The sequence below is a fragment of the Temnothorax nylanderi genome, unplaced genomic scaffold (assembly GCF_030848795.1).
Source record: "Temnothorax nylanderi isolate EJ_2023f unplaced genomic scaffold, tnyl_v1.0 TNYL_tig0021_pilon, whole genome shotgun sequence".
Classification (NCBI taxonomy): domain Eukaryota; kingdom Metazoa; phylum Arthropoda; class Insecta; order Hymenoptera; family Formicidae; genus Temnothorax; species Temnothorax nylanderi.
The window spans coordinates 684,644-698,100 of NW_027249083.1; the positions used below are offsets into that span (position 1 = coordinate 684,644).

Genomic DNA, 13,457 nt, shown 5'->3' on the forward strand with positions numbered 1-13,457 from the left:
AAATTAGCTGCTTGTAATGGTAAGAGCAAAAGAACATGCAAATTCTTAGTAAAAGTTAACAAGGTAAAAATGCACTGTATTTGCTTAAATCTTTTCCAATCAGCTTCAAAATCAAAATTAGAGAGATAATTTTAGCTTTAAATTATTGAATAATTAAGTCCACCCGGTAAAAAACGTTTTACATAAAAATATACATGAAATATATCTATATATGTTTTCTTCTGTTATCTAACTCTTCTGTCTGTATATATAAAAAAATTATAAAAAAAATAATTAAAAAATAATTTAAAAAATAATTTTTGCACTGTTTTTTTATACAGAAAGTAAAATGTGATTGGATTATACAATATTCTATGTATAATCATATTTTATATACTATTATTTATTACATTTACATATAATTATAAATGGGCAATTTATTACTCATTTTCTCAAAGTTTACTTTTTATAAAATGCAATACAAAAATTATTCTTGTAATTACTTTTTAATTCCATTTCTTATTATTTTTCCTGTATATACAAACAGAAATTATACAAGAGGAAAAAACATATATGCATATACTTTATATATAATTATATATGTGTTTTTATATATATTTTTATACAAGAAATTTTTTACAAAAGTTTTTACATAAAACATTTATAATTATCTGTAATTAGAGTAACTTCAGTAACATTGTCTATAAGTATAAAAAATATTAAAAACGTATTAAATATAGTATATTAAAAGATATACATATACTATGCACATTAATTTATGCATAACTGTAATCTAAAAACAATTGGCGATTGAAATTTAATAAATAATTTGGACGTCGTTTTTCAATGTTTATTGTTTTCGATGTAGTGCAACTTCACATGAGAACGCAATTTTGTATTTACCATGTAGTCTCTCACAGTGATCAACGTGCTGATAGAACCCTTCAAAAGCTGCGATGCTGACAGAGACGGTTTTGAAATTCTTCGCATCATAGAAAACAGCACACATGGGTGGTTAAGCATCATTTTTCCGCGAATTTACATGAGAAAGATCGCCGTTAATCTCAATTCTGCGATCGATGACTGGTTGTCTCCGGCTATAAAGAAAGAGTGGCGTGTAATAATGATGGCGTATGCACGTACAGGACGTCTGGTCGCCCGAACTCACTTGATCGTTGGGACAATAGCAGGCATCTTATGGTTCACATCCGCCTTTCTCAGCAATAAGCAAGAGGTTGTATTAAATTTACTGAGTAAACTTTAATCATGTTTTGTTAATAAAGTCGAGAATATTTTGTTTTGTAAAAATGAATACGTCCTATGGGTATATTCACAGACTGGAACTATAGGTAACGGCACTGCGACATGGAATTTTGTCTTTCCATCAACATGTCTATACAAAGGGATTTCATATTCCACGTATAAAATATTGTTCGCAATGCAAATAATACAAGCGTCTGTGCTATTAATAGCAGAATGTGCTTGCGACGTCTTCTTTTTCAGCATCATTATGCATCTTTGCGGTCAGTTAGAGCTTTTGAGAATACAATTTACGATGATCAGCAAAACACGCTACGATGAAAAGCGTCATGTTTTGGGGCCATTGGTCAAAAGACATTGCCAGCTGATAGCATTGGCTAAGAATATCGAAGATGCTTTTAATATCAACATTTTACTACGCTTTTTAATAATCAGCATAGCCATTGCAATTTCAGGTATATATTTCACTCTTGTTGACAAGTTTTATATTGGTTTAACTCATCTTCAAAACGGTTTACAAAGGTACAAAATTATATCTCGAGACTTGCGTAAAGACGATAAAATGGTTTTGCAGTACATTTATATAATTAGATTAAATTATTGAGTTATTTTTAAAGTTTGCGGTAAAATTTTAAATTAATAAAAGCAAAGTGCCAATATAAATAGTAAAAAATAATAAAATAGCAATAAAAATTATACAACTTATAAAGAAATATTTCAAAATATAAAATACATTTAGCATAAAAATCTAACGTAATATTTTAATTCAAAGAATTTCGGTTTTCAGGAATAGGAATACTTCTGTCAATCAAGCAACAAAATTATCAGGAAGTGATAAAAATGTTCTTATCCACTCAGTTTTATATGGGACAAGTTTTTTTGTATACATATGCCGGTGATATGTTGCAAAATCAAAGCGAGTCGATTGTTTATGCCATATACAGCTCCGAATGGCATGAAATATCGCCCATCATGATGAAAGATCTGATATTCGTTATGATGAGGATGAATACCCCTCTCCGAATTAGCGCGGGAAAATTTTTCTATCTTACGCGAAACACTATGACAGATATCTTGAAAACCACCTTAACATATATATCATTTATACGGGTGACACTGATTAATGAATAAAAATTTCCCTCGATAACTTCTGCGTTATAAAAGTGACATATATATGTAAATAAGAAATAGAAAATATAATTATATTTCAATATTTTACGTTCAACTTCTTTTGATCAACTACTAATTATAAAATTGCTAATCACAATCATAACATAACCGTTTTACTGTGCCAAACGTTATTTCTACTCATAAAGAAATTCTCAGAAATATATGCGTATTTGAAAAAGGTATGCTGTCTTGCTTAAAAAATTACAACCTTAATGTAGTTTCTTTTTTAAAAAGTTCTTTTTAGTGATCAAGTAAATACCAGAATTTTAGCGCTCCTCCAGATCTCTAAACCGTGTCCACAAACTCACTATACTTCCTCTGCAACCACGTTACTCGTAGCTTCTTCTACTTTGTCTGCATGTACTACTGTCGATAGCTTTACTTTCTTTACTTTATTCACTATATCGCTTCGAATAGATGATATATAACAGTAAAAAAAAAGAAACATTTTGCTCGCGGAAAGAAACGCAGACCTGCTATACAGAATATCATCGTTCAATTCGTAATTGATCGTGAGCATCTATGCGCTGACACAACAGCATTGAAAATTGTATGTATTACCGGACGTTTCAAAGATGCGCGGTAGGCATAAATTTGTCGTATCACTTATCTTACCACCCTAAAGTTTGGTCACTGCGGAAGGAGTAGATGCGTATAGACGATCATTTTCTTCAGGGTAAAAGTAAGGCATCGACCCGAGGAACCCGTCACGCACAACTACAATTTTCCTTTTCGAAATCGAAACCAGTCAATACATCGCTGAACATGAAGACGAATTGGAACAGTGGTATAAATTATGGCTTTTCTACGATAAAATCGATGACGTGGATACTCGGTCTATGGCCCTTGCAACGGAATAACGTAGTTTACACAATTCAGTGGTTCATAATGTTCACAGCAGCGGTAAAATAACGTAACATAATGTAAGATAACGTGCAATGTAGAAATTAGCTGCTTGTAATGGTAAGAGCAAAATAATATGCAAATTTTTAGTAAAAGATAACAAGGTAAATAGCTGCACTGCATTTGCTTCTTTTTCACTCAGCTTCAAAATCATAAGAAGTTTAACTTTAAATTATTGAATAATTCAGTCTACCCGATAAAAAATTTTCATATAAAAATAAATATATAAAATATATCGGTTCTTCTTTTATCTAACTTCTGTCTGTATATATAAAAAATAATAAGAAGATTAATTAAAAAATAATTAGAGAAATAATTTTTGCATTATTTTTTTATATAAAGAGTATGATTACGATTGGATACAATACTTTATATTGAATTATACTTCATATACAATTGTTTATTATATATATGTATGTTATGTATATATGGACAATTTTTTAATTCATTTCTTCAAACTTCACTGTTCATAAGAAGCAATGCGAAAATTATTTTTATAATTATTTTTTAATTTTTTAATTATTTATTTTCCGGCATATAGGTACGAACAGAGATTATACGATTATACGATTATAAGATAAAGATAACGTATATAAATATATGTTACTTATAATAATATACATTATACATGTTTTTATATAAAAATTTTATTAGCAATTTTTATGCAAAAAAATGTTTACTTATCTGTAATTGAAATAACTTCTGTAACATTGTATACAAGTATAAAAAATGTTTAAAATGTATGAAATATAGTATATTAAAAGATATATATTATGCACAATAATTTATCACAACTTAAGCATAAACAGCAATTAACGATTAGAATTTAATAAATGGTTTGTGTGTGGACGTTATTTCTCAATATTTACTGTTTTTGATATAGAGTAACCTCACCTGAGAATGCAATTTTATATTTGTTACTGTGCAGTCTCTTACAATGATCAACGTGCTGGTAGAAGCTTTCAAAAGCTGTGATGCTGACAGAGACGGTTTGGAAATTCTTCGTTTAGCAGAAAGCACCATGCATGGGTGGTTGAACATGATTTTCCCGCGAATTTACATGAGAAAGATCGCCGTTAATATCAATTCTGCGATCGATGACTGGGCTTCGACTCTGAAAAAAGAGTCACGTGTAGTGATGATGGCGTATGCACGTACAGGACGTCTGGTCGCCCTGTCTCACTTGGTCGTTGGAGCAGTAGGAGGCATCTTATGGTTCACATCCGTCTTCCTCAGCAATAAGCAAAAGGTTGTATTAAATTTACTGAGTGAAAGTTAATCATGTTTTGTTAATAAAGAGAATATTTTGTTTTGTAAAAATAAATGTCCCCTATGTGTACAGGCTGCAACTATAGGTAACAGCACTGAAACTGCATGGAATTTTGTCCTTCCATCAACATGTCTGTACAAAGGGGTTTCATATTCCACGTATAAAATATTGTTTGCAATGCAAATAATACAGGGGTCTGTAGTATTAATATCAGAATGTGCTTGCGATAGCTTCTTTTTTAGCATCACTATGCATCTTTGCGGTCAGTTAGACCTTCTGAGAATACAGTTTACGAAGATCAGTAAAAAACGCTACGATGGAGAACGTCATGTTTTGGAGCCATTGGTCAAAAGACATTGCCAACTGATAGCATTAGCCAGGAATATCGAAGATGCTTTTAATATCAACATTTTACTACGCCTTTTAATAATTAGCGTAGTCATTGCAGCTTCAGGTATATATTTCACTCTTTTTGACAAGTTTTATATTGGCCTAGCCCATTTCGAAACGGTTTACAAAGATACCAAATTATATCTCGAAACTTGCGCAAAGACGATAAAAATTACAAAAATGGTTTTACAGTACATTTATATAATTAGATTAAATTATTGAGTTATTTTTAAAGTTTGTGGTAAAATGTTAAATTAATAAGAAAAAGCAAAGTACCAATATAAACAGTAAAAAATAATAAAATAGGAATAAACATTATAAAACTTACAAATATTTCAAAATATAAAATACATTCAGCATAAAAATCTAATGTAATATTTTAATTCAAAGAATTTCGGTTTTCAGGAGTAGGACTTCTTCTGTCAATCAAGCAACAAAATTATGAGGAAATGATAAAAATGTTCGTATCCATGCAGTTTTGTTTAGTACAGACCTTTTTGTATACATATGCCGGTGATACGTTGCAAACTCAAAGCGAGTCGATTGTTTATACCATATACAACTCTGCATGGTATGAAATGTCGCCCATTATGGTGAAAGATCTGATCTTTGTTATGATGAGGATGAAGACCCCTCTTCGAATTAGTGCCGGAAAATTTTTCTATCTTACGCGAAACACTATGACAGATATCTTGAGAACCACCTTAACATATATATCGTTCTTACGGGTGACAATTAATGAGTAATGAATCCTCACAATATATTAACTCTTGCTTTGTAAAAAGTGACACATATATGTAGATAATTAAAATAAAATATAATTATATTTCAGTATTTTACAATTTACTTTTTTTGATCAACGCGTATATTTGTTACGTATGTATATACGTTTATTTGTATTTGTTATGTGTCTTCTTTTTCACCGGTTTATAGACTGTTTATTTTTTGAAGCACTTGTTATGAATGTGACAAGAGACATAATCTTCATTACGATGTAAAATGTAAAGACAGCTCTCTATCAAATTGAAAATTATATCGTACTATAAATCTGTCAACCTGAACGAGTTAAGAATCTTTATTTTTTAACTATTAAGCAAATTGTTAAATAACTAACACTTCCGTAATATAAACATTAACATGAAAAAATTTGTATGTCACCTGGTGCCTGCTGATGATTAGAACACGGATACATTAAATCCAAAACTGTATTGCCTTTTATATTTTTCTTTATAAAAAGTATAGCTGCACTAGCAACGTACCACAGAAAACATAACTAAACTCGAAACAAAACTAAAACTCCCTCTCTTATCTTTTACTCTTCACCCTTTTCTACTGCCACAAAAAGGATATTACATCAATTGTTCTAAAGAACTGTACTTCAGAAAATAACAGAATATACGGATAAGTATTAAAATTGCGCAACTTCAATAAATGCAATTTCAATAAAATATGAACGCGAACGCGAATTTCGTCGATGATCGACCCGCATTATGGACAAAGGTTGGCATTGGTGAGTACAGTGTCTCTCTACTTGACTGCCATAATGTCATGGAATGCCGATACGGCGTACGCTATGACCCTCGTCAAACACTTATCTGTACCCATAGGCAGTTGGCCCTTGCAAGAATATGATAAGTTCGCTTTGCTGCGTTATATCTTGTCTAGTTTTGGGTTGGTACGTTTCCAATTTTCATATCGCAAATGCCGTGGAAATTTCTCTTCTGCTTGTGTCTTCGATATATAAAGCATAGACATATGTAATAGACTGATAACATTGCCATTGGAGAGATGTAGGCAAGATCTAAAGGATAGCATATATGTTCTATTATATACGTCTGTTGTATAAAGCTTAATAAACTGATTGTCGATATTATGAATTTGATAATAATGGTCGAACTGCAAAATAGTATTGTACACGGTAGAAACAAAGAGTTAAGCAACTTCGTGATAAATTCTTATTTTCTTTGCAGAGCATAGTGGTGATCGTACAGTTTCTCGAGCTCTATTACAACTGTACCAGCGCGTACGCGAATCTTGATGCTCTCACGCTTTTTGCATGCGGTATTCTCGCTTTAACAAAAATAATATGGTTTCGTATATACGCTGATAATCTTACCTGCAATTACTCTTCTGCCATGAACGATTATCTTGCGATCGACACCGAGGAGAAGCGCATCGTCATGCGAGAGCACGCTTTCTGGGGAAGGGTAATCTGCATTATCGCCCTGTTGATCGCTTACGTCGATTCTGTGATCTTCATCGTGGGACACGCACAAATAAGCAGCGAGGAGGCTAAAGCTAATATATCTATCCTAGGCCATCAAGCGGGTTATGCTATTCCGTCGACATGTACCTTAGCGCACTTTCACATTACGACGAGCTCATATTTGGTGATTTTCGCGCTGGAGTATATCTATCTAGTAATCATGTGCATTAGCAATCACGGTAAGTCAGTTATTGTTTGCGTAATTATTTTTATAAAATATTAATTGTCTTGTATATAAATTACTTTTAACGTGTTTTGAAATGTTTCTGGTAAATATTTGTTAATAAATTTTTTAATCCAAGAATTATATTTTAAATGCAATTATATTTTGTATGCATATAATTATATATATTTTAAATGCAAATTTATTTAATTATCAAATGTGCATAAAGCAAACTTTTATAATCGATTTTAATAAAATATTTAGTTTTCCAAATATTAAATTTAGGTTTTATTAGTATTTCTGAAATATTAATACGTATTACATATTTTACGTATGAGTATTCTTTATAATCGATAGTTATGTGTTTTGCATTTTTATACAGCGTGTCCCAAAATTAGACCGACAAACTTCGGGTGATTATAAAGGACACTATAACAAGCATTTATTATCAATAAACCCATGAGCCGTTTTAGCACTAAAGTGAATCAAAAACTAATTTCCTTATTAGAACAGAGATTCATTATTGTTTAATGAGTTTAATCAAATTTTATTTACAAAATGGACAAGTTTTCTTATAAAGAATATTATCGCCGTAATGCACTTTATTTATGGGGAAGAAAGATGTAATGAAAGAGAAGTTGCATGCTTATATGAAGAGATATCCTCATCGTCGTCATTCTTATCATACCTTATGCAGACATTTGGGTTTATTGACAAAATTGGCTTGTTTTGATGTTCTTTATAACCATCCAAAGTTTATTAATCTAATTTTTGGACATCTTGTTTGTTCTTATAATCATAATGTTTATAAGGGAGTGATTCTGTATTTCTTCATATCGCATTACACGTGTGCGGCCAATTAAAAATTTTAAAGGCGAATTTTATGAACTTTGACGTTACAAGTCCGAAAGTCAATGAACGTTTTACAGCACTGATTTTGAGACATAATCATTTGATAAGAATGGCCAGAAAGCTCGCTGAGATAATTAGCTTTGTTTTGATGGTACAACTTTTTATCAGCAGTATGCTTATAATTATAGTAGGTGAATACACATCAATTTGACACAGCGCATTAACAAAAAAAAAATATATATATAATGTTATAAAATGTTTATAAAACATTACATTGATCGGGCTTACTTTTGCAGGATTTCAGTTTATCATTGCCTTAACAACCAGTGACTTTGGTATGATGTCAAAAAGTTTCTTGGTACTTAGCGCTTTTCTGGTACAGTTAACACTGTACAGTGTTGTCGGAGATTATTTAAAGACGCAGATGGAAGAAGTCGCACTGTCCGTCTATCAGAGCGTTTGGTATGATCTTCCTGCAAAAGTGACAAAAAATATAGTATTTATCATGATGTGGACCCAGTTTCCGATTAAACTGCAAGCTGGAAATTTCGTTGTGGTGGACTTGGGAACTTACATGAGCATCTTAAAATCTTCTGTTTCGTATTTGTCTGTTTTACGCGTGATGATGGAAACTTAAAATATTGAAAGCAAATAATAAACATTTTTAATAAACACATTTAGAGAACTTATAGATAATATATATATATATATATAGAGTAGATTTTGAATAAAAGTGAAAATTATAATTACAATACATTTCTCTATTCAAACCAAATTAAAAATATCGTACAATAGCAAAATATGAGATGTAACTGAACAATTTTGGTAGCACTACGAACAACACTCGTGTTGTCTAAGAACTGATGCACTAAACTTTGAATTAATTGTACGTGTTTTTGATAAAAAGATGGTTTCGAAATAAAAAGTATTGTAGCACGATCAACGGCAGATGATGCACTGGAAAAAAATAAAACACTCTCTCAACGCGACCTTTGCTCCACTACATTTTCGCATAAAAAATTTGTTTTCTTCTGTTTTTTAAATAACTGTGTTTTGGAAAATACCAAGGTACTTTAGCAAATGTTAAAATTGCGCAATTTCAATAAAATATGAATGCGAAAGCGAACGCCGATGGTTTACTCGTACTGTGGAAAAAGGTCGATACTATTGAGTACCGTGCAACGTGCAGCTCTATGACTGCGATAATGTCACGGAATGACGATATGGTATACGCTTTTGCTCCCCATAAATTCTTAACTCTGCCATTAGGCATTTGGCCCTTGCAAAAATATAATATATGTTCCGCAGTACGTGCTTTCGTATGCAGCTTCGGTTTGGTACGTTCTCAATTTTCATTTTATATGTCGCAATAATATTTCTCTTCCTATTTCATTTTCGACATATTCAGTTTGACAGTTCAAGTGAAATGTTTAGTACAGACACAGTAGAAACGAAAGAGGGATTAAAGTTCCGTAATAAACAATCCATCCTTTCTGTCTGTGTAGACCGTGATGATGATCATGTTGTTCCTCGAAATCTTTCTCGGTAGCGTCGATACAACGGTAAAACTCGATTCTCTTATGCTCATGAGCTGCAACATTCTCTCTGTACTAAAGCTAGTATTCTTCCGCATATACGCCGACAATCTGATTCGCAACTTTACTTCTGCTGCGAACGATTATCTTGCGGTCGACACCGAGGAGAAGCGCACGATAATGCGGCGGCACGCATTCATGGGAAGGATGATGTGTTACGGTATCCTATTTTTCGCTTATTTTGCTGCGACCATTTTCGGTTTATTGCCTGTACTAGCAGGCGGTGAGGATATCCAAGTTAATGAATCCATCAAGAATCAAGCATCGGAATTACCCATGCCCTTAACATGCATTTTTGGAAACTCTTCTGTACCTTCAAGTTTATATTTGGCGGTCTCTACGGTGCAATATGTTCTACTGATGCTCAATGCCAACGGCAATGTTGGTAATAAGCTAATTATTATTAATTTTAAAGACACTTGTATGTTAATATACTTTAAAACTTTAAATGTTTTATTTTTAATAACATTTATTAATAAGTTTCATAATTTTTACACGAAAAAAACGAATTTGCTGAAGTATCTAAAAATTTAGCTATATAGGATACAGATCTCTCTGAAAATAATTTTGTTGCACCATCAAAATAATTATAGTAGATCGCTAAAGCATGCTGATAATGCTGTAAAAAATTTTGACATTTTAGCAACCAGTTTGAGTGTTCTACATAATTATTTCGATAGTGCAAAAAAATTATTTTTAGATCTGTATCTAGCTAAATTTTTAGATACTTTAGCCGTTCTCTCCGTGTAGATTTCTACTGTCAGAGATTTTATTATATAAATATTAATATACACAGTAAATTTGGTATCTAATAAAAAACAAACATTTATTTTTATCAATATTACATATAAAATTGATTTTCGAATATATGTTGGTTTTTTAAATATATGTTGCATCCTGCAATGCGATAAAATTATGTTTTCATTTTGTATCACTTTTTTAACAAATGTTGACTGATAAAGCCTTTATCATTATTAAAACTTTTAATGCATATGTCATTTTAATACAAGATTAAAATTTATTTATAAAGGAATTGATTCACTTTTCCTCGCAATTACTATTCATATTTGCGGGCAAATGGAAATCCTAAAAATTGAATTTTCCAATTATGGCGTGAAAAGCAAAAACCCAAGTGAAGATTTTTCAGTATTGGCATCAAGACATCGTTTTCTAATAGAGCATACAGAACTTCTGATAGATGTAATAAGTTTTGTTTTGCTTGTACAAATGCTGTTTAGTTCTATTCTTATTTGCATAATGGGTAAATATCTTTCAATTTCAGTACTTCTTCGATTGTGTGATACGAGCATTTTTATACCGCTAGAATAATAAATTTGTATAATAATGAAAGCAAAAATACGTTACAAAGCTATAATTTTATCAAATATCCACAACATCTTTTCTAATCTTGTATATCCTGTAACATTTTAATAACATAATAAAATTATCCAATAAAGCTGTAAAAATTCTTGTGTCAGCAGTGCCATAGAGTTGACTTGTGCATGCAGCGTAATTTTATATTTTCAGGTTTCCAACTTATCTTGGCGTTAAAACACCATGACGTAGTGACGATAACTAAAACAACAACAGTGTTGGGGGCTCTACTGTTACAGTTGTTCTCTTATAGTTTCGCGGGCGATTATCTGAAGTGTCAAATGGAAGAAGTAGCGAATTCGATCTACACCTGCAATTGGTACAACCTTCCACTAAAATTAATGAGAAATGTTGCGTTCGCCATCATGCGGTCGCAACAACCTGTTCAGTTGCTAGCCGGCAGATTTTTTGTTGTGAACATTGAAACTTATATGACCATATTAAAAAGCTCAATCTCATACTTATCCGTCCTACGGGTGATGGTGGACGCGTAAGGCGCAGGTAACTGTTGAGAGAAAAACTTGAAAAGATAACACGGTACACACACGTAAGCAATATCATTATATAAAAAAATTCTGTAAAACACCATGATATGTCTGGAATTGAATAATAAACTTTATGTAAATAAAATTGCTTTCTTTATTATATTGTTGCGCTGCGCTCCGCAATCTCAAAGACACTCGTGTTTGCGACGCGCACTCCCGGACTCGCGTAAAGAGAGAACACCTTTTGTTAGTAAGAAAAGGAACACAAGGATTTATTAGGAACTCAATACAGGAAAGCGTTTCAGGTGGAGAACACGTCCGAACGTTCGGAGTCTCCCCGTAGATCTGACAGTCGTTGTTGTCAATCCACGGTCGTGTCAATCCGCAGATCAATACATCCCGTCGTTAAGGAACGGGCTTCGGCTTGAAGCTACTCGTGAGCGAAATTCAGGCTTCTCGTGAGCGAAATAATTTTGTTGCACCATCAAAATAATTATAGTAGATCGCTAAAGTATGATGATAATGCTATACAAAATTTTGACATTTTAGCAATCAGTTTGAGTGTTCTACATAATTATTTTGATAGTGCAAAAAAAATATTTTCAGATCTGTATCTAGCTAAATTTTTAGATACTTCGGCCGTTCTCTCCGTGTAGATTGCTACTGTCAGAGATTTTGTTATATAAATATTAATATACACGCTAAATTTGGTGTCTAATAAAAAAAAAATTATTTTTATCGATATTACATATAAAATTGATTTTCAAATATATGTTGGTTTTTTAAATATATGTTGCATCTTGCAATGCGATAAAATTATGTTTTCTTTTCGTATCATTTTTGTAACAAATGTTGACTGATAAAGCCTTTACATTATTAATACTTTTAATGTATATATGTTATTTTAATACAAGATTAAAATTTATTTATGAAGGAAATGATTCACTTTTCCTCGCAATTACTATTCATGTTTGCGGGCAAATGGAAATCCTAAAAATTGAATTTTCCAATTATGGCGTGAAAAGCAAAAATCTAAGTGAACATTTTTCAGTATTGGCATCAAGACATCGTTTTCTAATAGAGCATACGGAACTTCTGATAGATGTAATAAGTTTCGTTTTGCTTTTGCAAGTGTTGATTTATTGTATTCTTATTTGCTTAATGGGTAAATATCTCTCCATTTCAGTAGTTCTTCAATTGTGTGATACAAGCATTATTATGTTGCTAGAACAGTAAATTTGTATAATAATGAAAGCAAATATACGTTAAAAAGCTATAATTTTACCAAATGTCCACAAGATTTTTTCCACAATCATTTTTAAGCCTATTCCGTGACATTTTAATAACATAATAAAATTATTTAATAAAGCTGCCAAAACCCTTGTGTCAGTAATGTCATAGAGTTGACTTGTGCATGCAGCGTAATTTTATATTTTTCAGGTTTCCAACTTATCTTGGCTTTAAAACATCATGACGTAGTAATGATAACTAAAACGATAACAGTGTTGGGCGCTCTACTGTTACAGTTGTTCTTTTATAGTTTCGTGGGCGATTATCTGAAGTGTCAAATGGAAGAAGTAGCAAATTCGATATACAGCTGCAATTGGTACAACCTTCCATTAAAATTAATGAAGAATATTGTGTTCGCCATCATGCGGTCGCAACAACCTGTTCAGTCGCTAGCTGGTCGATTTTTCGTAATAAACATCGAAACTTTTATGTGACCATATTAAAAAGCTCATTTTCATAC

At 31.8% G+C, this 13,457-nt stretch overlaps 4 protein-coding genes across 4 annotated transcripts; all 4 read left to right on the forward strand.

Annotated features, from left to right (window-relative positions):
• The first annotated feature begins 1,269 nt into the window (after positions 1–1,269).
• Positions 1,270–2,660, forward strand: LOC139769220 (odorant receptor 85b-like). Its single transcript, XM_071700099.1, has 2 exons — positions 1,270–1,694; positions 2,027–2,660. Exons 1-2 carry the CDS (start codon positions 1,418–1,420, stop codon positions 2,368–2,370), a joined length of 621 nt encoding a protein of 206 aa, XP_071556200.1. The 5' UTR covers positions 1,270–1,417; the 3' UTR covers positions 2,371–2,660.
• Positions 2,661–4,162: 1,502 nt separating this feature from the next.
• Positions 4,163–8,938, forward strand: LOC139769241 (uncharacterized). The gene is made up of 7 exons (XM_071700114.1): positions 4,163–4,561; positions 4,655–5,036; positions 5,378–5,700; positions 6,943–7,437; positions 7,784–7,814; positions 8,214–8,444; positions 8,550–8,938. The coding sequence occupies exons 1-7, from the start codon at positions 4,250–4,252 to the stop codon at positions 8,888–8,890; spliced, it is 2,115 nt and encodes a 704-aa protein (XP_071556215.1). The 5' UTR covers positions 4,163–4,249; the 3' UTR covers positions 8,891–8,938.
• Positions 8,939–9,458: 520 nt separating this feature from the next.
• On the forward strand, positions 9,459–11,946 carry LOC139769221 (odorant receptor 10-like). The gene is made up of 4 exons (XM_071700100.1): positions 9,459–9,590; positions 9,759–10,233; positions 10,879–11,109; positions 11,376–11,946. The coding sequence occupies exons 1-4, from the start codon at positions 9,459–9,461 to the stop codon at positions 11,714–11,716; spliced, it is 1,179 nt and encodes a 392-aa protein (XP_071556201.1). The 3' UTR covers positions 11,717–11,946.
• A 742-nt stretch (positions 11,947–12,688) lies between these two features.
• On the forward strand, positions 12,689–13,431 carry LOC139769244 (odorant receptor 49b-like). Its single transcript, XM_071700117.1, has 2 exons — positions 12,689–12,872; positions 13,148–13,431. The coding sequence occupies exons 1-2, from the start codon at positions 12,689–12,691 to the stop codon at positions 13,429–13,431; spliced, it is 468 nt and encodes a 155-aa protein (XP_071556218.1).
• The last annotated feature ends 26 nt before the right edge of the window (positions 13,432–13,457 follow it).

Bases quoted from the DNA above. Each gene is read 5' to 3' on its own strand.
- LOC139769221 (XM_071700100.1), top strand. From the start codon at position 9,459: ATGTCACGGAATGACGATATGGTATACGCTTTTGCTCCCCATAAATTC. The intron at 9,591-9,758 runs GTACGTTCTCAA...CTGTCTGTGTAG, and splicing joins TCGTATGCAGCTTCGGTTTG to ACCGTGATGATGATCATGTT. The intron at 11,110-11,375 runs GTAAATATCTTT...TTATATTTTCAG, and splicing joins TATTCTTATTTGCATAATGG to GTTTCCAACTTATCTTGGCG.
- LOC139769220 (XM_071700099.1), top strand. From the start codon at position 1,418: ATGCAAATAATACAAGCGTCTGTGCTATTAATAGCAGAATGTGCTTGC. The intron at 1,695-2,026 runs GTATATATTTCA...TTCGGTTTTCAG, and splicing joins CATAGCCATTGCAATTTCAG to GAATAGGAATACTTCTGTCA.
- LOC139769241 (XM_071700114.1), top strand. From the start codon at position 4,250: ATGATCAACGTGCTGGTAGAAGCTTTCAAAAGCTGTGATGCTGACAGA. The intron at 4,562-4,654 runs GTTGTATTAAAT...CTATGTGTACAG, and splicing joins TCCTCAGCAATAAGCAAAAG to GCTGCAACTATAGGTAACAG. The intron at 5,037-5,377 runs GTATATATTTCA...TTCGGTTTTCAG, and splicing joins CGTAGTCATTGCAGCTTCAG to GAGTAGGACTTCTTCTGTCA.
- LOC139769244 (XM_071700117.1), top strand. From the start codon at position 12,689: ATGGAAATCCTAAAAATTGAATTTTCCAATTATGGCGTGAAAAGCAAA. The intron at 12,873-13,147 runs GTAAATATCTCT...TATATTTTTCAG, and splicing joins TATTCTTATTTGCTTAATGG to GTTTCCAACTTATCTTGGCT.